The following is a 23,736-nucleotide window of genomic DNA, read 5'->3' as shown; positions in this document are numbered from 1 at the left end:
TCTTTCTGCCTCCTCTTCCACAGGATTCTCTAATCTATGAGGGGAGGGACCTCGTGGAGACCTACAGACCTTATTATGATTATCTGTACCCATTTGTGAAATCATTGAACTATATTGAGGTTGCATCTTATAACCAGAATCAATGTCATTTAGACTTAAATGTAATGTTCTATATTTTTACACTGGGCTCTTTTATTTTTAAAGGTTATGATTGCACTTATTTATTTAGTGTGTTATGGGTACACAGTTATACATATGTTGGCTGTCTATTATAGCTGTTTTCCACTGCGTTTACTACCAGTATGTATAGCATATTACTCTTATTCCATCATACATAGAATATGATGCTTCATCATATATCTGCATTTTTCTGCGTTTCTTATGATGTTGCACTAAATAGCTAAAAGAAAAAATTAAGTCAGTTCAACACAGTTGTGCATAGTATGTTAACACGATGTGAGGGTCTGGGGATGAAAGGATGCATGAGCATTTTCCCTGGTCTCAGGAAGACTGCACTTTAGGAGAAATGCTTGACAAGCAGGGCAATTTGCTCTGCTTTAAAAAACTCTCTTCAAGCCAAAAGTTTAACTACATATGATTTGCTCATATACATAGGATTTTTATATTGTTTTTTGGCCTAAACTCTTCAGCTAGCTTAGATCTTTTCTATATGAATTTATGTTGATTTGATGTCAGATATAAAACTTTTAGTATCAAGCTATCAATTTGTGATACAATTTTTGGAGCTCTATAATTAGATACCTATTGTCACATCAAATTCAAAAGCATCCTCAAGTACTCTCTTTCCTGCCTCCTGGGCAAGGAGAAGAAACTGTGTTTTAAGTCACTGTGAATTGTTGAAAATAAATTTAAGCACATGCTGTGAGAAATCTGTTACAAAGACAAATCTTCCTAAGCAAATAGCCAAATGCTTTTAAGTATCTATGTGGGGCAGATCCATCAGTGAGCAGTTTACTATAAAAAGCCTTTGATGGAGCACCTGTCCCAGGCCAGCCATTGCCAACTGGAGCTAAAAATGCAATGTGACCCAGGAGCTTAGAGTCCATCCAGAGGTTCTCAGATGTTAGTGTCAACATCAAATAGAAAACATGTTATAATGCAAATTTGATGATCGCATTATTAAAGGTACTGAATGATACAGAATCAAATAAGACACCTGATGATCTGCATTTGTCAATCATTCTCTGTTGTGTTATTGTAGATTCTTCAAAAGTCTTATTTTGAGAAAACTGCTAGATATAAGAGCACACAAATTAAATTATAGTATATCAGCTATAATAGACGTGTGTGTGTGTGTGTGTGTGTGTGTGTGTGTGTGTGTGTGTGTGTGCAGGTACATGCTATTTTTTGGAAGTAGTAATGATAAAATAGATATGTCAGTAGCCGGGCGGTGGTGGCGCACGCCTTTAATCCCAGCACTCGGGAGGCAGAGCCAGGCGGATCTCTGTGAGTTCGAGGCCAGCCTGGACTACCAAGTGAGTTCCAGGAAAGGCGCAAAGCTACACAGAGAAACCCTGTCTCGAAAAACCAAAAAAAAAAAAAAATAGATATGTCAGATATTAGAGATTATATGACATTTTAGTTGAGTCTTTAAATGGTAATAACAATGACCAGATAGGAAATTGGGAAATTGGTTCTGGACAGAGGTAGTGGCCTGAAATAAAATTAAATGCTCTTGGCAGTGAAGCAAGCTACAGAGATTTTATACTCTGAAGTAATGCCAATGTATGTAGGAATGTTAATTCCTGAATGGTCTTAAAAATCTGTGACTGTAAAATGTATAGAATACATGTATGTTTAGAGGCAAGTCTCTTCCTCATTCAACCTTCCTCAAATCTTCCTCTGTCTGTATGCAACACTGTAGGACATCATCAGCAGGACATCTAGAAGTCAAGTTTACTTGCACTAGCTACAACCTAGTCATTTGCAAATGCTGCTTCTCCTCCACAAATGCAGCCCAAATTTAACCACTTAAACTTCATTTCTCCTGTTGAGTGCTCAGTAGGTGTCTGTCTTGGTTAGAGTTTCTGTTGCTTCCACCAAACACCATGACCGAAAAGCAAGTTTGAGAGGAAAGGGATTATTTGGCTTACACTTCCTTATTGCTGTTTATCACTGAAGGAAGTCAGGACAAGAACACAAACAGGGCAGGATCCTGGAGGCAGGAGCTGATGCAGAGGCCATGGAGGAGTGCTGCTTACTGGTTTGCTTCCCCAGACTTGCTCTAACTGCTTTCCTATAGAACTCCAAACCATCAACCCAAAGATGGCACCACCCACAATGGACTGGGCCCTTCCACATTACTAATTGAGTAAATCACCCACAGCTGGATCTCACTGAGGAATTTCCTCAACTAAGGCTCCTTCCTCTTTGATGACTCTAGCTTATGTCAAGTTGACACACAAACCAGCCAGTACAGTGTCTAATTTTGGCTTGTGCTCCAATATTTTTTTTTACTCTTTGCAAAACTCTCCTGATATAAATAATATTCTAACAAGTTCTACTGTTTATAATCAGTGAGTAGATTATTTATATTTTCAGTCAGAAAATTATTCATATATTTTATAACTTATGGGGCTTATATTTTAACAATAGCAAAGATCTTGACATTTACTTGCTAAAAGCATACTATAGCTACTCGGGGAAGGTAACAGACTTGCAAAAACTCTTCCTTCTGATGAATAACTGTTACCTGGAGAGCTTCCCCATATGTCCTCACTGCATCTCCTCCCAACCTGTTCTCTCACTGACTCCTCTCTGTTCTGAGGCAGATCACACGATTATTTTTAGCCTAGGGATGTGCTTCTCACTTTCATATTGGTTGCTTTGCAAACTCCCACTCCATCCTTAGATCTTCTTGGGGTTGCTTTCAATCTCAGATGCTACCTCCTCAGTGAGGTCTTTGAGGCCACCCTACATAATGCTGGTCCCCAAGTCCTTCACCCACTTTCTCTCTTCTCCTAAAAGCCATTGTATAACACATCTTGTATTTCTCACGTATCCTACCTTGGGCAGAAAGCAAATAGTAGCCTGTTTACTCTTTGGTGCATCCTCGGTTATGGAAATTGGTTCTGGTACTTTGGTGAAAATTGACATCAGAGAAAATATCTGGTTTGTTTTAGAATGTCTTGATTTTGATAGAGGATTTGGCAGATTTAGGAGTTAATAAATGATTTTTATCATTGGATTGAATTATGTATTAATTCACGGGTTCTCAGAGTTGGATGGAATTTAAGACATTACACTGTCTAATTCTATATTTTGAAGGTGAGATGTGGATTATCATGTGTCAGATCACAAGCTGATTTCTGATTCAGTGAGTTTAGATAATATGTTTCTTAGCAACCTAGGTAAGCATTTCCCCACAAAACTATGCCATTCAATTAAAGCTCTTTGTATGTTCCTAGAAATCTTAGAAAACACATTCCTATTTTTAATTAGTAATTCTTAGAAGTATGCAGTGTAACAAGTATTACAATTTTGAAAACTTAGATCTTGATTAAAGTATCGGGTCCTTTGATAAAAATATTGTTACTAAGATGCTATCCAAGATGTCTGGAGAATGGTTCAGTTGATAAATTGCTTTCTATACTTGCAAGGAGACATGAGTTTAATCCTAGAGCTCATACGAAAGTCAGGGACAATGGAGCATGTCCGTAATCCAGGTACTAGAGAAGTAGAGACAAGGCGATCCCTGGAGTAGGCAGTCTAAGCTGAATCACTGTGAGAAATACTGTCTTAAAAATATGAATGATTGCAGAGGAATTCTATATTAACCCTTAGCACAGAAATAAAAATGCTACCCATAAACACATGCTATAATTGTTTTGTTAAATTCTATGCTATATATAGAACAGCAATAATAATTACATTAAACATTACTTGGTGATTGATTGTGTCCTAACCTCATTAATAGTTTTGTGTTCATTAATACCATTGTGTTTTGTCTTTTCAATATTTAGCCTAGTTTCAATAATAAGCATAGGTTATATATTTTTAAGTTATCACCAAAGAGAATTTGTTTTATCTAGAATCTGACTGGAATCAATCAATATTAATAATTTCTGATACTACATTGCCAATGATGGCACCAGCTGCTCCAACTCTCTCTCTCTCTCTCTCTCTCTCTCTCTCTCTCTCTGTGTGTGTGTGTGTGTGTGTGTGTGTGTGTGTGTGTGTTAGTTATTTTTAGTAAGGGACGATAGCTTCAATTGGCATTTTTATCAGTGGCATCTTTCACATTATGTTGCGTCTGAACCTTAGCAATGATATTAATATGCCCATGAATTAAACTCTAAAGTGAATGATATGTATACCTGGAGAAATACCAAATAAACAAAACTCCTGTGTTTTGGTGACTTCAAACTCTAGTAGAGCGTATTCCAGCAGGGCAGGTGGTCTATCCTCTTGCTCTGTGCTAAGCATATCTGATCTATCCCCTGAGTACATTTTCTTTCAATTGGGATCAATTAACTTCCAATTCAGTGGTAACCAGATGCTGCTGAAAGCACCAGCAAGTGCCGTCCTCTCCTGAGTCTTCTGAAGGTCATCCATGCTATTTGACAGTTTTCTCACTTCCCTCTTTGTTGTTGTTGCTGATGTCAGAAATCCAGTCTGTACTAGTAACTCCTTCCTTTTGTTATATTTCAATAAGCAATATACATTCTTTTACATTTTGCATTTGATGAGGCATCATGACACAGAAAAGAGAACATTATTTCCCAGGGATCCAGGACATTCGATTTCTGTAAAGAATTACCGCTGTAGCTGTCCGTCTGTCACAGCACGGCACAATGCTGGGATGGGGGTGGGGGCAGCTTGCTCCTTCTCGGCTGTGAATGTCATATTGAATCATTCCACGTTCTATAAAATAGAGACCACTTTTCAATTCTGGTCATCAAAATAATTCTTGAAGGCATTTAAACAAGAATCAATATATAGGCATATGCCTGTTGATTACCTTTCTTTAGAACTTTTTTTTTTTGCACTCAGTCACAAAAGGGTCAGAGACTTAATTTATTCATAATTTCATTTAGCAAAATCATTTTAAAATTGGTTTCTGCAATGTTCATTAACATCAGTACCCTCTGTGTGTTACCTTAGTGAGTTTTGATTAACTATTTAATGTTTCATCCAGAGGCTTATGAGTATATTCACTATGCTCAATATAGAGGAAAAGGGGGAAGAACAGGGAAGACAAACCGATTCTTGTATGCAGGGTGGCTTCCATTGTCACTCTTTTAACTTCTAAATTTCCCTGTGATTCTCTATAGTTACATGCCTCTGGGATCTGTTTAGCCAGTTAGGATTTCTATGCCAATGTCAGTTGCACAGCTCAAAACTTTTATGCGAAGCTCATTTGTTTTGAGAGGTTACAAACTTACATTTTAAATTATTTATGTTTGATTTGAAAAACACTTCTGTAAATTAAATGGTACACGAAAGCAACACACCTGTCCTGTGAACCTTTGAGTACTCCTTGAAAACTCCCATGGCTTTTGCTAAAGAACCTTTTGTGAAAATGGGAAAATTAGGAATTACTTATACTCTATGAATTTAAAGCATCCCCTGTCTTCCTGTGGCAAAATGTTGGATGTTAAGGAAACCAACTGAACTACTTCTAAAATGGATTAAGAAAAAACTCTGATTGACCGGGGGGGTGGGGGGTGGGGGGGGACAGTAGCAACCTGACTGGGTCTGTCCTTCTGGGAGCACTGCACTGATGGGCCAGTAGTGCCCTAGAATGGATTCAGATTTACAAAACTTACACATGAACTCTCATTTTCTTTTTAAATCAGTGTTTTTACATACTAGCCTGTCCTGGACCAGCAGGTTGTTCTTCAGTGACAGGATGCTAAGTGAGAGGAACAGGGATGTGATAATGAAGATGAGAAAAGGTGGAACCAAGAGGTCTTGATCAGTCTGATGACTTATGCTAAGCAAGTTTATGAAGAAGTACAGCACCTTATATACAGTTTCCCTGAAAAGCAAAATTGGGACAAAGTCTGCAAAATACTATCATACAATGGGAAGAGTTGTGTTCTCAGGATCCAAAACCGCAGTTCCTCTAAGGCCATGGCCCCAGGCCATTTCTGGCATTACCAAGCATGTACCTGGTTTTAGACAAGCAACTAAGTTCCTTCTCCATACATCAGGAACTCAGGGAAAGTCCTGGAGTGGCCTACCCCTTAACACTAGCCTATTTATCTTTATATTTAAAAATAAATTTATAAAATCCTGATATGTCAAGTTAGTTCTCTAGGAGAAACCATGTTTATCCTATATTTTCCCTTTACAAGGCACAGTGTGGCTTTTTCTAGAATTTAAGGAACATGTAAGGGCATCTGGCAGTTAGATGGACTAGAGCGGAGATGCCAGACTGCTGTGCGGCTGGCTTGTCGGATGGATATTTTAACTTAGTTGCTATTAAAATTAGGTTCTCTTTTCTTGAGCGCTGAAAAAGGACTCGGAGGAGTTCTTTATGTCACTGTGAATGTAATTTGGGATTAATTTGCAATTGCCTATAGCTCAAATAAGTAACAGTCAAAAGGCTACAGTATTATTGGATGCTTTGTGTCCAGGAGGGTAATTGGTATTGTTAGCACACTTTGGGGGGCAGGGCACAGTCGATGGTTCAGTCAGTAAAGTGCTTGCCTTCTAAGCACCAGGGCATGAGTTTGACCCTAGAATCCATGTAAAAATGTCAGGCATGCTGGTGTGTGTGTTTGTTTCCCCAGGACTGGGAGCTGGGGTGTTGGCTATAAGAACAACACTGGGGTTCACTGGCCAAACACTGGACCCTAATCGGTAAATCTAAGTCAATGAGAGAGTTTCTCTCAAATGAATTGGATGCTGTTCTTGATGATGAGGAGCCCAGTCTCCATCAACATGTATGAACCCATTAAACTGAACAAACAAATACACACTTGGGATTCTAAAGCAAGTTGGTGCCTTTCTTTTCTTCTTATAGGCCAGAAGTCACAGAGACCTTCCACAGCAAACTTCTCTGTCTCCAACTCTGCTCGAAAAGGCTCCAGCTGCTGGGTGTCCTCTTCTCCCCGACCAAGGAGTGTGGCCACTCAATCCCTATCCAGAGCTGCTTCTGAAATTTCAGAAATTGAATACATAGATGTCACTGACCAGAATGAGCCTTTCCTAGATAACACTGAAGATCAACAAGCCTTAGACAGATTGGAGAAAGAATTAAATGTACTGAGAAACCTTGCAGGTGAATAATAGATTTGACTTATAAAATAGTAACTCTGTTCTCTGCTTTCGTCTTTACATGTTGCTGTACAACAAGCAAATGCAAAAGGCATTTGCTTCCCATGTGTCTATTTCCTTTGATATCCCCAATATCACGTAAAAATACCTATAAAATATGTGGTTTCTGATCCCACAGAAAAGCTGGTCATCCTCAACCCATTAATACACAAAAAATATTTGACATAGGAACTTTCAAATTTAAGGCAAGCATTATATCTCCATGTATATAGCCACTTGAATAAGATTGACAACTAGAATTTGACCCCAGGGACACACATGGTAGAATTCCCCAAGGTTCTCTCTGACTTCCTTGTATATGCAGTAGTATGTGTGTATGTGTACTAACACACTCAAATAAAATGTAATGAAAAACTAGTTTAAGAAACCAAATCTTTTTTTATCTTTCCTTCAAGTACAACGAAGGGTTAATATCTTCATTTTTGTGAAACCCTCTGTCTAGCATTGTTGTGGGAAAATTGAGCTGTTAGGATTCTTAAAGCAGTCCTTCCCAACCTTAAGTATGTGCACACCCCCCACCCCGGGGTCTTCTTCAGATACACACTGAACATCTAGCACGTGCCCAGGCAGTACCTAGATGAGTAGGTAAGAACAGTTTGGGAAGGGATTCTACTTGCTCATTCTATTTCCAACCTCAGTAATGGCAGAGAGTGTGACAAATGGCCACCCTATCCTTTAACATTGCAAGTGTGTAGCAGTAACAAAACATCAGGGAGGCAATCCTCTTACAGCTTTCACAGTTGGAAACCAACTGTAGGTACAAAGGCCAGAAAATTATCTGGATTTTTTTTTGTGTGCGTGTATTCCACACTTGTCCCAACCCTGCCATCCTGCCCCTTGCTGTTAGCAACCTTCTTTCTCCCTTACTAAGTTTATAAAACTTTGTTACTTTTCTAAGAATCATCTCACTCAATTTTGAAAAATTCAGGCAGTAAGAATAAAATGTAGGCCAAAAAAGAAAAAAAGAAAAGAAAAAAAAAAGCCCATACAATCACAAAATCTTACTATTCTTAAAACAACCACCATTAACTACAGTGAGTATCATTTCAAATATGTTTGTATCATAAGTACACAAGTAAGATTACGTATTTATAGGGATGTTGCATCACTCTGACTCAGGAGTATATTTGTATTCACCCTAGAGAGAGAAACAAGTGACAGCCTTTAGGAATGATACTATCCACTTCCTGCTTGCTGAAACAAGGAGGTTCAGCAATGAGGTTCATTGGGGCTTCAGGAGTACAGGTGACTTCAGTAGTTGCAATATGGCAAAGCCCAGCCTGGCATGAGTGAATATTTACCCAGTTCTGTCACTGTAATTCACTGCCCAGCTTGCAGGAAGCTGCACTGAGGGGTCTTCTGCTCTCAGCCAGACCTCACAACCAAAATTCTTTACTGCTTCTATAAAGTTTGGAGAGACCTCATGAGTCTTGTGAGATACTGATCTTCTTGAGTCTTGTAACTTTCTCCTTAGTTTTGAGATTCCCTTCTCCTTCCAAAAGGGAATGTTTGAAACCTGAGGAAAACACCTCCACAGAGAAGCATAGACAGGTTAAAAAGAAGGAGGTAATACTGTAACTTCATAAAATCAGATGCCTGATATTTCGCACAATACTTTTAAACTGTAGCTAGACAGGCATATAGGTTCAACAACTTAACAGGATGGAAATGCACATGTTCATGAAGTATTTTTACCAGAATCCTGCCTAGTTAACTTTATAAAATTGCCCCTTTTGACAAGAAACAGTGTAATATTGACAGTTCATTCTAATTTTTGTGCATATTTCTTAACATTTAAGAAAACTAGAAAAAGGAAAATTTGGCAATTGAGTGTTTCTGCTTTAGTTATTTTTTTTTTTACTTTAATTCATCTCTCAAATAAAAGACGAAGAATCACTTATTTATTTACTTTATTAAGTCACACGCTATTCTAGATGGTAGTAAATACATCTCAGTGAGTTATAATTTGTTATCTTGTCAAGATTTCCTTCTAGTTTCTTTCGTGGTCAAGATTTCTGTGGATTAAGTTCTCTGTCCTCCCAAAGTCCTATTTTCAATGTTTTCATTAACCTTGAGCAAGTTTCATAATGCTATTCTTGAAAATATCTGTCTTTAAAATGTCTTTCTAATATTTCTCTATTATGTGTGCTTGGGTTTATGTTTCCTGTGGAGGTGGGGTGAGTATGTCATGGCAAGTGTGGAGGTGAGCACAACTTTTTGAAGCCACTTATCTCATTATACCTTTATATGGGTTCTCCAGCTCAAACTCAAGATTGCCAGGCTTGCTCAGCAAGTGCTTTACCCAGAGAGCTGGCTTGCTGGGCCACACACTATTTCTGCCATGACTAATCACTTAAATGTATGCAACTAATTAATAGATCTGAACTTTCTGTCCTGTGCACAATAGCAGACGCCTCCTCACCACCTTCTCTCCCTGTGTTTCCACTGAAGTTTCGTTGGGTTGAGCCTAATAGTCCTGTTGGTTTTCTATGCAGGGAAGGCTATGGGGCTGTGTTACCGGAAGTAGCTTCAGTTTAGAATCCCCTGAGAACTTGGTATGTGAAAAACAGATCAGCTTAGAATAGTAGCCTGGTGTCTTTCCTCTGAAATCTCCCCCAGGGACTTTCCTGGCTCTGGATCCCACACCCTGGCTGTGACCATAATCGGAGGCTGTCTTAGTTTGCAACCTCACTATTTCTTTGTCACACTTTGTTACTGGGAGGATATGTTGAACATCCTTTGTTTAATTGTTTTAGTCCTTTTTTCTTTGCTCAACGTTTTTCATATACTGTATTCTAATCATATTTCCCCTAGGCCCATGGCCTATCTTGTCTCGTATTCTTGCCCCCTTAGTGACAGGAGCAGGATGATTCTATTTCAGATCTCTTCCAGTGGCAGTCTTTCTTTCTGACTATAGAATAAATTCCTCATTTCAGAAAAAAAAAATTTCTGCTTTTGTATCCTTGAATTGGTTTCTGTTACACTCTGCTTTCTCCTGCTGGGAACCTATTTTCTTTCATTGGATCTCCTTTTGACAATGCATTTCCAATATGTCCTTCAGTTACTGTATTAGCTGAGCTTCTCCCAGTGGCTGTCTCCCAAGAGAAAGTAAAAAAATTGGGATCAGTGTTCAGACCATGAGGCTGAATTTCTCAGCTGGTCTTCAGAATACACCAGAATCCTGACGAAACAGGCTCTAACGCCAGTGAGGAAGGAGCTTCCCAGTGAGAGTGAGGGCAAGCAGGCAAAGAACAATTGTCTTCTATGTCCTTTAGAGGGGCAGCCACCAGGAGGTGTGGCTCAGACTTAATTAAGATGGATATTCCTATCTCAAACGATCCGTTCAAGGAAAATTAGTACCCAGCTGCTTGTGTTTTGGTTAAATCCAGATGTAGTCAAGTTGAGAGCCGAGAATAGCCATCACAGTTGTTTTATGTGGTTTGTATTTCCACATGTATTTGCTGTGCTTTTCTTGAAGCTTAAATTCTGTCAGAATTTTAAAAACCAGTTCACTAACAACATGGCTTTAACTTTTTCTTTGTATCATTGATAGAACTTCTGAATTTATTTCAAGCTTTTAGACAATTTGTAGAAGAGAATAAAAATGCAACAAATTCATGGATATATGCATGTTCTGAGGCAGAGGGAGAGAAGGAAAGGGAGAGAGAGGGAAGGAAGAAATATGGAGCGGGGCAAGGAGAGTAGAGTGAGAGAATGCATTTTGTTTTTTCATACTTTTTAGATCCGTTTGAAAGTTAGTTACAAACATTGTGACTTTACCGAAAATCATGTCCCAGTGTGCATCTCCGTGAACAAGAACACCTCCTAACCAGGGATGCTGACATGCTGAGTCAGTCAGTTAACATGATGGAGAAGATGCTTCTCTATTGCACATGACATGTTTAACAGTACTGTCCTAACACTTCCTAGAGCTCACTATTTCTCTGGTATAAGAGCCAATGGAGCAAAAAGTAGCCATTTAATTTGTTTTGTTATGTTGGATCTTTGAGATTAGTTTTGTTGTTGTTAAAAATAGTTTGTTTTATTTCTTTTGTAGGCAAGGGATTTGTGTGGAATATTTTTATGATCTTAAAGTGTGTTTCTGCCAAATTATTCTTTTTAGTTATTAGTAGTATTATTGACACAAGGTGTTGCCATAGAGCCCAGCCTGGTCAGAAGATTGCTACGTAGTTCAGTTCTTCTTGGAATTAAGCATCTTCCTGCCTCTTCCTCAGACTCTCTAGTGTTGGGATTACAGGTATATAGTGCAATGCGTAGCTTTGGGTTAATCTTTAATTTATCAATGCATCATAGCACTGATTCTTGGGTTCTCTTATATTGGCACAGTCAGTTGGTATGCCCTGTCTTTGTATGTGACTTTGTGCCTTTTGTGATCATCCTGAAATAAAGGAACCTGAAATCTTCTGCTTTGCAGTGATATCAGTCTTCCATTTGGTTCTGCTGTCTGAAGTTGGGTGTTGTCCTTTCAGCTCAAAGGCTGAGTAGGGGAGAAGAGAAGAGCTCAAATCAAAGAATTAGATGTTGTAGCATAACCACTTGAGTTAAAGAAACTTGGGTCTAGTACCAATTTTTAATGTATAGTGAACAACTATTTTTCTGTGGATGCTCATTTTTCTAATTTAACAATGGTGGTGATATTCCTTTTTAATATAACCCAAACTTTTAAGAGTTTTGTTTCATAGTAAATCTTATCAAGAGTCCTCAAATATAAATGAGATTAGATGACTCTGATTGCTTTGGGATTGTGGGGAAGAACTTCATCTCAAACTTAATTTATCTAAGTGTATCATAATTCGAAAATCACTGAGCTAAATAATTTTAAGAAAGTTTCAATCTGTAAATATATTGAGGTCTATCTTTCAGGGGGAACAATGTAATTTAGTTTCAGTGGGGAAATCTGCTTGCTCAAAAACCGAAAGTTACTATTAACCATGAAAAACTAAATATTTTTAAGTCTAGTGTGAGAATATTGTTTTAGTGTTCATTCCTTGCAACTAGGTAGTTAACTATTTGACATGTTTGTAAAAGGGAAGAGAACAGCATCTGGTGATGGTGGTGGCAGCCTAAATAGTCATCATAATGTGTTACAATAACTTAGATGGCTTAATGGGCTGGGGATGTAGTTTACTTGGTAGAGTGCTAACATATACAAAACTCTGGATTCTAAATCTAGTACCTCACAAACAGGACACAGTGAGTCACATCTGTAATCACAGCACTCAGCTGGTAGTGAAAAGGGAATGTGAAGTTCAAGGTCATCCTTTGCAATATATTGATCCAACCTAGGCTACTTAGACACCATATTAAAAAAGAAAGTTACATCAATGTTGGAAAGAATGCATTGAGGTCTATTATAAGAATATTTATTTCCAAACTTGGATTTAGAGTAGTTTGTATAAGATAAATTTGCCTAAACATCATTTTTTTTACATGTATTATTTGTCTACACCTAGGCCACTGAACCACAGGCAAGCAGGATGAAAAGAGAGAATACTTAAAGCTTGCCATACCCTCTCCCTTCTTCAAATACAAAGGATCATTTCCTCTAAGCAAAGGAGCCAGAAAAGAAAGGGCATTGCAGAACAAACAAAGACACAGATAATAAAGTATCTAATGTTCAGGCAAATTGAAGAACTGCATAATAATCTAGTGTTATGGAGGATTACTTCAGTTCATTTTGAATTTTGTGAATTGTCAGGGTATTTGACATATTTCACAAGTAGCATACATATTTCAAAGACCAGTATGATGATGGTGACTTGACACCATGCCTTTGTTTATTTCTTTTTCTCCTTTCCCTCCTTCCTTCTCCTCCTTTTTCCTTTTGGCGCTAGTTATAGGACCCAAGGCTTTGTCAACCAAGCATTGTACCTCTTACCCTGTGCTCCATGGAATCTCAAACCAAACTTCAACTCCTGCAAACATTAAAAAAATTGGTATGTGGTGACAAGTCTGTGTTGACCATCTTTGTGCTACTTGCCATTATGTCTGGGTAAATTCCAGCACCACAGGATGTTCACATGTTTCTTTGTGTACATGCTAGTGATATATGGAATAACATGTTTCAGATCCTTCAGAACAACTTCAAAGTCTACCCTCAGAAGATTTACAGACCTTCACCCACCATCCTCTGAACTTCAGCCAGATGTCCGAAGACCTCCTTGAGATGTCATGTGAGAATGATGCCTGTAAGACTGAGTCCAGGTAAGTTAAACCTACAGCTTCCCAAAGAAAGATGTTGGATAGAAGATCAGATGGGTTCCAAACAGTTTTCTTCATTATATAAGAAATTTGCCCACATGTGTTGGTACTTGTGCTGACCTGGTATTGTGATTTAGTGAAAGGCTTATAAAATTGTTACTTTTATTTGAAGCCATTTCTCTTCTATATAGTATCAGTTATTAGAAGGGGGCAAAGGAACTAGCAATCCTCCAGTATTATATTGAAAGACAGTTATCTTACTTGAATTAACTAGTATGATAAATTTCTACAGTTTGCATTAATAGAATCTTATCCAGTGCAAAAATGAAAGACCAGAACATTGAGAAGTTCTTTCTCTTAAAATGGACTCTAGAATTTTCCAGTGTTTTAATTTGCACAACTTTATTATTATTATTATTATTATTATTATTATTATTATTATTATTTTGCAAATGGAGATCACTTTAAAAGATATAGAGGTCAAGTTGACATGTATGAAACAAAGCAATGAGTTTGTCTATTGGTGGCACTGGCCATTTTGAAGGAGGATCCATCTTTTTGAAATAAGAAAATAAATTCAAAATAAATGTCTCTCTAATAAGTCTCTAGGATTGGCTTAAAGTCTAATGCTCAACTCAAAGGGAATAAAGAGTTTGTAACTCAGTCTTTCTGAATGCGAAAAGCTTTGCCTGAGCTCTTGAACTTTTAGCATTTCAATACAAATAACACTTTTGAAAATGAATAGTATGAAAGTACTCTTTTCCCCCTAAAATGTTATTAAAACCCAACTAACTCTATATGTGTCTTCATTGCCATTTCACAAAAGAAATTCAATACTAAAAATATGGAGGGATGAATGATACAAAGCAGGATTTATAAATAAAAGGGTCACATGATAATCAGCTGGCCCTTGTATTTTCTGCTCAGCTGGTTCACAGATGAGTTTATGGATCGCTGACTCAGCCTGCTTTGGATTTGATAAAATAATCTTTAAAGGTGCTATGTTTACCGCAGGGTGAATATTTTAATATTTGCTGGCATACATGGGCTGGAAATCCTGGTAACTTTGAACCAAAATATTTGAATGATACAGATAATTTTGTTCTCCCAAGCTATGTTATTTCTAAACCATAGACACCCACATGTTAGAGCTTTGGACTTTCCATGTCCCCCTACTGATACAACAAAACAAATCAAACAAGAGCAAAAACCAGGCAAGTAATTACTGTCATTGAATTTTAGCTTTGGTTTATCTTGAGTGACTATCCATATAGTTCTAATTTACTGTACACAAAGGAGTGATTTATCTGAATGTCTATTCATTGGGATTCTTTTAAGCAGCCAATATCATGATGAATGTTCTTAATGATGACCCTGAGGCTCTGCAGGTTTTAGAAGTTCTTTTTAATCATCAGGGAAGAACACAACTGGAGCCCATAAATATCCTTTCCCTTTGATAGGATGGTAGCTTTGTTTCTTTGAAGCAGAAAAATGATGAGAATTTCTCATTATGGGGAGACTTAGTATATCTTAGGTGCATGAAAACTTACCCCTTCAGCCTGCTTCCAATGACTTCAACCTATGTAGTATTGACCATAAGAAAAATGAAAGCTGAAACTTGGTGTCATATGCTGTGTATTGATCTTCTAATGCATTTTCAGCTCTTCTGGAAGAAACACCGAAATGCAGTCTTTGCTGTCACTTGGTGACTACAGTACAGATGAGGAAGAGGAAGATTTTCTTGTTAAGCAATGTATCACTACACTACCGTGGGCGAAGAACGTGTAACAGTTCATTACTTCTCCATTTTGTACCCAGAATAAACCAAGCAACTGAGTGATTAACTTGTGCAGGTGTTGGCGAGTATTCGCATCGCTGATGTTTTTAAGCTTGAAAAAAAAAAGGGTAGTAATGTTAAAAGCTTAAGGTCCTTTTCTTCCAGACACCATATTGTATGTCAAACATTCATCTTTATTGCAGATGACACTGGTAATGGTAAATTTATGTCAATGAAATTTACTATAGAAAAGAATACTATGGTGTTTAAGCTAATTAATGTTTCTTATTTAATTATATTTGAGAATTACATCAAAAAGTATATTCTCTATGGCCATGTCATCACATTGTCATCAACTGAGCTTAAAATTACGATGCTTTTACCTGTGATTTTTTTTTTCCCACTTTGGATGCTGAATAATGGCGGCTTCTAAAGTTTCTCTAAATTGAGACTTCTAAAGTTGACACAAAGAGGAAAATAAGATGTAAAATAAAATGGCTTTAATATTTGTTTTAGTTCCAGTACATTTTAAAAAGAGACCTCTAAGCACCTTTGTTTGGGACAATCAATGAATTAGTAGATTTCATGTGCCAGTTTGACAAGTCTGCAGTGCTCAGACATTATTACAGATGTTTCTGGGAGGCAATTTTTGATGAGAATAACAATTCCATCACAAAGGTATGGGTAAAGCAGATTATTCTGGACAATGTAGATGGGACTCAAACACCTTAAGAATAAATAATTTCCTCTAAAGGAGATAAAATTATGCCTTTGGTCTCCCTTCTGGCAACAGCTTTACCTGCAGTTCTTCTTTGGGTCTCCAACCTGCTCATTGGCAATTTTGAGTTAGCGGTGCATCTTTATGAATTGATTGCCCCCCCTCCCCACACACACATGAAGTTCCACCACCACCTATGTGGTTCCTATGTCTCTAGACAACCCTAATATAGGCTGTTTGAAAGGTGGTCATTGCTGTAAGAGGACATAACCTATTGTCTGTTTCCTGCTGCTCTTCCCTAGATCTAGATGTTGAGATTTGTGACTGTTGGGAGATTTTTATGTAATATTGAAGCTGACATATTCAAGAAATGGCAAGGAAAGACATGGGGGGTAGCATAGTGGTTGATATTTTCTGTCCTTTTATCCTTTTACAGCAGTTTCTCCTGATTTTTTGAGTTTGTTGATTTAAGAAAAAGTATTGCTGTTTGGTTGTGTTTCTACCAAATATATTTACTTATTCATGTTTGATCCTCTTTTTCATGTGTTATTGAATTCAGTTTTTTTTAAATATTTTGCTATGAATTTTTATGTCTGTGTATATCAGGGAAGTTGGTCTATAATTCTCTACTTTGGGGACTTTATGAAGTTTAGTGATCAGGGTAACTGTAGCCTCAAAAAAATAAATTGGGCAATATTTCTTATGTTATTATTTTTGAAATAATTTGAGGAATATTGGCACTAATTCATCTCTGAAAGTCTGGTAGAATTCTGCCCTAAAATCACCTAGCCCTGGGACTTATTTGGTTGATAGACTTTTAATTATTGCTGGAGGTCTGTTTAAATTACTAATCTGATATTGACTTAACTTTGGTAAGTGGTACGTATCAAGAGAAATTTCCATTTCTTTTAGATTTTCAATTTGGTGTACAGGTTTTTAGAGGCTGCCCTTATGATTCAATGGATTTTCTCGGTGTCTGTAGTTATGTACCTATTTTATTGATTTTATCAAATAACCAGCTATTTGTTTCATTGATTATTTTTATTGTATTGTGTTGTATTGTATTGTATTGTTTGTTTTAATTTTATTCATTTCAGCCCTGAGTTTAATTTCTTACCATCAACTCCTTTTAGGTATGATTTCTTCTTTGTTTTCTAGAGCTTTGAGCTGTGATGTTAAGTTACTAGTACAAGATCTCTCCAAATTATAGAATGTAGGCACTTAGTGCTATGGACTTGCCTCTTTGAACTACCCTCATTGTGTTCCTTAAATTTGGGTATGTTGTTTTTCATATTTATTCAGTTCTAGAAAGTCTTTGATTTCTTAACTTCTGTTTTGACCACTTTTTCATCCAGGAGTGAGTTGTTCAGTTTCCATGAGTTTGTAACCTTCCTGTTGTTTATGTTGTTAGTATCTAGCTTTAACCCATAGTGGTCAGATAGGATACAAAGTGTTAGCTCCAGCATTTCTCTATTTAGTTTTTGTATGGATTGCCTGATTATTAGTGGGAGTGTGTTATTAAGGTATCCCTCTATCAGTGTAAGAGGGTCAATATGTGATTTAAGCTGCCATAGCATTACTTCTATAACCTTGAGTGACCTTGTGTTCGAGGTTCAGAGATGTTAAGAATTATAATATTGTCTTGGAAGAATTTTCCTTTCTTGAGTACGTAGTATCCTTTCCTATCTCTTACTAGTTTGAGTTTGAAGTCTATTTTGTCAGATATTAAATCGCTAAATTGTCTTGCTTCTTGGGTCCATTTGCTTTGGTTACCTTTTCCCATCATTTTACATTCAGATGATATCTATCCTTGATGTTAAGGTGTACTTTTGAGATACAGCAGAAGAATAGTTCCTGTTTTTATGTCCTTTCTGTTAGTCTGTGTCTTTTTATTTAGAAATTGACACCATTAATATAGAGAGTCATCAATCAGCAGTGTGTATTGGTTTCTGTTAATTTTGTTATTGAGGTGTGGTTTTTTTCCCTATTTATATGCTGATCTAAGATGATTGATTCCTTGTGTTCTCTTGCATATGGTTATTCTCTGCTGATTGAAGTTTTTCACTTTGGTGCCTTCTGTAGTGCTGGATTTGTAGATATACTCCTTAAATTGGATTTTATCTTGGAGTGTCTTTCTTCATTTATCTTGATTCCTGGGTATAGTAATCTGGGATGGCATACATGGTCCCTTATTGTGTATAGAACATTTGTCTAGGCCTTCTGGTTTTAAGAGTCTCCCTTGAAAAGTCAGATGTTATTCTAATTGGTCTGCCTTTATATGTTACTTGGTCTTATTCCCTTGTGGTTTTTAATATTATTCTTTGTTCTGTAAGTTTAGTGTTTAGATTATGATATGCTGAGGGAATTTCTTTTCTGATCTAGTCTATTGGATATTCATTATGCTTCTTGTACCTGATAAACATCTCATTCTGCAACATAGCAGGATACAAGATCAACTCAAAAAAATCAGTAGCCCTCCTATATACAATTGACAAAGAGGCTGAGAAGGAAATTAGAGATACACCACCCTTTACAATAGCCACAAATGACATAAAATACCTTGGGGTAACACTAACCCAGCAAGTGAAGGACCGATATGACAAGAACTTTAAGTCTCTGAAAAAAGAAATTGAAGAAGATATCAGAAAATGGAAAGATATCCCATGCTCATGGATAGGCAGGACTAACACAGTAAAAATGGCAATTTTACCAAAAGCAATCTACAGATTCAATGCAATCCCCATCAAAATACCAACACAATTCTTCACAGACCTGGAAAGAATAATACTCAACTTCATATGGAAAAACAAAAAACCCAGGATAGCCAAAAGAATCCTGTACAATAAAACAACCTCTGGAGGCATCACGACCTCTGACTTCAAGCTCTACTATAGAGCTACAGTAATAAAAACAGCTTGGTACTCATTCTTTAAGTTAGGGAAATTTTCTTCTACATTTTTGGTTGAAAATACTGTCTGTGCCTTTGATCTGGGTTTCTTCTCCTTCTTTTATTCCTATTACTCATAGATTTCATTTTTTTGTAGTGATCCAGATTTCCTGGATGTTTTGTGCCTGGAAGATTTTATATTTAACATTTTCTTTGAGAGAGTTATAGATTCCTCTATCTTGTCTTCAATGCCTGAGTTTCTCTCTTCCATCTCTTGTATTCTCTTGTTGATGCTTGCATCCAAGCCTTCTTTAAAATCCTAAAATTTTCATTTCCATATTTCTTTCAGTTTGGTATTCCTTTATTGATTTTATTTCTACTTTCAGGTCTTATTTTTTTTTAATTTTTTTTTTCATTTCCTTCTACTGCCTGTTTGTCTTTTTATAGAATTCTCCAGGGGATTTATTCATTCCTCTTTGAAGATTTCTATCATATTCATAAAGGGATCGTCATTAAGGCCCTTGTCTTGTACTTCAGTTATTTTGTATTTCTCAGGGTCTACTGTAATAGGATTTCTAGACTCTAGAGAAGACATATTTTCTTGGCTCTTATTGATTGTATTTTTAATGCTGGAGTCTTGGCATCTGGGTTTGGGATCATTGTCAGGCTGTGCTAATATCTGGTCCTGTCTTTGTTGGGTTGATGTTTTATTCATTGGTTTCTGTTGCCTTCTCTCATTCTTAAGAGAGTGTATTTGCTGTGTATCGCCTGGTAGGGCATTCTTCTGGGTTTGTGCCAGGTGTGGCTACTGGGGTTTCTGATTAGAATGTGTACTGATAACTAATTTTTAAGAATGGGCATCAGCTGAAAGCTGGGGTGGGGTTGAGGTGGTCCATGGTCTCCAGGAAGAGGGAGGAATGCAGGTTGTTTCAATGGAATCTGCCTATTCTCCTGGGAATGGGGGTAGAGAGTGAGGAGAGGCCACAGGAGTTGATCTGTTACAGATCTGGGGATAAGATTGCTAGGATTTCATTTGGAGGAGAGGAGGGAAAGTGAAAATCTGAAGCTTGCCTTTCAGCTTAGCTGGCCTGCTTACATCTCTGGCAGGGTTGGCTGGGGCTTTGCAGGGAATCACCTGTTGTAATTGGAGGCTAGGACAAATGGATGAGTATGAGAAAAGGATGGAGAATGTCTGTTGGGCATGAGAGCAGGGAGGGAGAAGAGGTCTCACCAGGTGGTCTGCTATTGAGCTGGGGGCAACACAGGGGTTTGGGGGAGGATTGGATTTGGAAAAGCTGAGTGAACATCTGCTGGAAGCCTACCTCTTTGGGCAGTAATTTTTATTTTTCTCTTATCATGTCTGCTTTCACAATTCCACAGACACAGCAGTGTGTCTTCCCTCAAATCATCATAGTTTATGTCAAAAGCCCTTCTGGCATCTCTCCTACTGCCACTGGCCTTCTGAGTTTTAGTATCTGTAAGTCAAAATATGTTTTGCAACTTTGTCTTTTAAGGTAGAAAAACACTTCTTTTTAGCATGTTAGCTCATGCATAAGGATTTTTGACTGTCCTTTCCAGCCTTTCCCCAAAATTATAATTTTTAATGAAGAACAAAATTGTTCCCCCAGATATGATTTCTAAAACTCTGTGATTTTCTCAGGAAAAGTAAAAGTGGTTTCTTATTTATCTTGGAGAGTTGTATCACTCCTATGCCTTTCATGTGGTCAGCCATGGTGTTAATCTTTTATGTACTGATTTTGAGGATGTTGTATTAGCTTTTCCTGGAGTTACATGAACAGACGTCTATATTCCTCACATGGGGTCCCAATGTCAAACAAGAATAACAGTTCCATCTAAGTACTACTTGGTGAATGAATAAGTTTAATAGGATTACCTGAAGATTAGGGATGAGGATTTAATTTTACAATTGTTAGTGATCTGAAAGCTTCATTACAGTCAAGTCCCATACCTTCTTGGAAGAAGGCCTTATGGAAGTTCCATCATTGAGCTCTTCACTTTAGTCTTACTTCCCATGTCCTGTTGTTGCAGAGTTCAACATCACTGGAAAGACCACCCTGACCACCAACTTTTAACACACAAATTTTATTTAAGCTCCATCTGACCACAAACCCTTGGTCAGATCCAGGACTGCAGGGACCATGGCCCTTACAGAAGCCAGGAAGTGGTTTTTATAGGCAAAAACTGCAATTACACAAATATTTAATTCTTGAAGACATGCACTTTTGCAGACATGAAATAGCATCACAGGTCTTTTGTAAGCAGTCATTAAGGAACTATACAGAAGCCAGAATAAGCTGTTAGCTAACCATTTTATGAGAGTTACACATTCCTGGGAAAGAGCAAAGGGGTTGTAGTGGTCAGCATTTCCTCAAACAGTTTTAATAGGCTTCACTCCCTGGTATTGTTTTAACAGACTCAACCTCTAAGGTGGTTTGGTCAAAATGGAGTTAGTTTAGCTGCTACACTGTAACATCTCTCAAGATCTTTAGCAGCTTTTTGCTGTTGTTCTCATAGCGGAGCCTTCAGCTTCTAGGCTTTGGGCCCAGGGGTACAATTCTGCACCCCCACACCACTACCCATTGCAGTTCCAGTTTCAGGCCAGCAGACAGGTCTCCAGCAGACAGGCTGGAATACCACCATCCCTCACCAGACCCTGTAAACAACAAGCCCCACCTCCCCCAAAACCCACCCACCCTCAGAGACTGCAGCTGCTCCCTGAGATAGAGCCTGCCAGTGCCAATTGGACTAAGAGGTGAATCTTTGTTCACAAAGCCAAACAACCCAGCCTCTAGGCTTTGAGCCCAGGGGCACATCTGTGTGGCCCCACACCACCACCCATTGCAGTCCCAGTCTCAGGCCATTAGACAGGTATCCTGCAGACAGGTCAGACTACCACCATCCCCCACCAGACCCTCAACCCTCCCAAACCCACCCACCTTCTGAGACTGCAGCTGCTCCCTGAGACAGAGCCTGCCAGTGCCCATTGGACTAAGAGCTATTCCCTGAGACACAGAATCCATTAGCACCGAATGGACCAAGAGCCCTAGTTAGACCAAGAGGTCCCATTAGACCAACAGTATCCATCCTGCAAACAGAGGCTCCCTTAGACACAGACACCACTTGCACCAAGTGGAGAAAGAGATGGGTAGATGCCAGGGCAAAAATACAGTCAACAACATAAAGACCAATATGGCACCATCAGAACCTAGTGGTTCTACATCAGCAAAACCTGAACATTCCAACCCAGAAGAAACAGAAGAAATTGACCCTAAAAATGACTTTAAGAAGATGATAGAGGTCTTAAAGAGGAAATGAAAAATTCCCTTAAAGAAATTGAGAAAAAGACAAATAAAAAATTGGAAGAAATCAATATATCCCTTAAAGAAAGCCAAGAAAAAGCAATTAAACAGATGAAGGAAATAGTTCAAGATTTTAAAACTGAAATAGAGACAATAAAGAAGACACAAACAGGGAATGCTGGAAATGAAAAATCTGAGTAAGGGAACAGGAAACACAGATGCAAGCATAACCAACAGAATGAAAGAGATGGAAGAGAGAATCTCTGGAGTTGACAATATGATAGAGGAAATAGGTTCATTTATAAAGGAATACACTAAAGCCAACAAAGTCGTAATACAAAATGTCCAGGAAATTTGGGACACATGAAAAGACCAAACCTAAGAATAATGAGGATAGAAGAAGGAGAAGAATGCCAACTCAAAGGCACAGAAAATATATTCAACAAAATCATAGAAGAAAACTTTCCCAATTTGGAGAAGGAAATGCCTATGAAGATACAAGAAGCTTACAGAACTTCAGGTAGACTGGATCCAAGAAAAGTCCCCTTGCCACATAATAATCAAACCACTAAACATACAGAATAAAAAAATATTAAGAGCTGCAAAGGAAAAAGGCCAAGTAACATATAAAGGCAGACCCATCAGAATAACACCTGACTTGTCAGTGGAGACTCTGAAAGCCAGAAGGTCCTAGACGTATGTAAGGCAGACACTAAGAGATTAAGAATGCCAGCCCAGACAACTATACCCAGCAAAAGTTTCAAACACCATAGACAGAATAAACAAGACATTCTAAGAAAAAAAATTTAAACAATACATATTCACAAATCCAGCCCTACAGAAAACACTAGAAGGAAAACTCCAACCTAGGGAAGTTGGATGCACCCATGAAAACACAGGTAGTAGATAACCCCACAGCAACAAATCCCAAAGAAGGGAAATTCACACACACTACCACCAAAAGGTAATAGGAATTAACAATCACTGTTCATTAATATCCCTTAATATCAATGGGCTCAATTTGCCTATAAAGAGAAACAGGCTAACAGAATGGATATGAAAAAAGATCCATCCTTTTGCTGCATACAAGAAGCACACCTCAACTTCAAAGTCATTACCTCAGAGAAAAAGGCTGGGAAAAGACTTCCCAATCAAATGGACTTAAGAAGCAAGCTGGTGTAGCTATCCTAGTAACTAACAAAATAGACCAAACTAAACTATCAAAGGAGAGCCGGAAGGACATTATATGTTCATCACAGGAAAAATCCATCAAGATGAAGTCTCAATTCTGAACATTTTTGCCCCAAGTACAAGGGCACCCACATATGTAAAAGAAACATTACTAAAGCCTAAATCACACACCAAACCCCACACACTAGTAGTGGGAGACTTCAACACCCACTCTCACCAATGGACAGATTTGCCAGACAGAAACATAACAGAGAAATAAGGAAACTAACAGGCATGACTCAAATGGCCTTAATAGATATCTACAGAACATTCCACC

The 23,736-nt window shown here is 37.9% G+C and overlaps 1 protein-coding gene across 8 annotated transcripts in view; it reads left to right on the top strand.

The window, feature by feature from the left end:
* Zbbx (zinc finger B-box domain containing) overlaps positions 1 to 16,552 on the top strand; it is a 107,822-nt gene extending 91,270 nt beyond the window's left edge. For 4 of the 8 annotated variants that reach the window (XM_052731027.1, XM_052731028.1, XM_052731030.1 and 1 more), the window contains 4 exons: positions 6,992 to 7,249; positions 13,161 to 13,262; positions 13,395 to 13,530; positions 15,189 to 16,552. In XM_052731027.1, the coding sequence (XP_052586987.1) occupies positions 6,992 to 7,249; positions 13,161 to 13,262; positions 13,395 to 13,530; positions 15,189 to 15,315 (623 nt within the window). In that variant the 3' untranslated portion in view covers positions 15,316 to 16,552. The remainder of the gene's footprint in view (positions 1 to 6,991; positions 7,250 to 13,160; positions 13,263 to 13,394; positions 13,531 to 15,188) is intronic. The other 4 variants (XM_052731033.1, XM_052731032.1, XM_052731031.1 and 1 more) reach the window with 1 other exon arrangement.
* Positions 16,553 to 23,736: the final 7,184 nt, after the last annotated feature.

Source organism: Peromyscus californicus, unplaced genomic scaffold, assembly GCF_007827085.1.
Source record: "Peromyscus californicus insignis strain IS unplaced genomic scaffold, ASM782708v3 Scaffold_9__1_contigs__length_137607984, whole genome shotgun sequence".
In the NCBI taxonomy this organism is placed as follows: Eukaryota; Metazoa; Chordata; class Mammalia; order Rodentia; family Cricetidae; genus Peromyscus; species Peromyscus californicus.
This window is presented reverse-complemented; position numbering and strand designations above follow the sequence as displayed.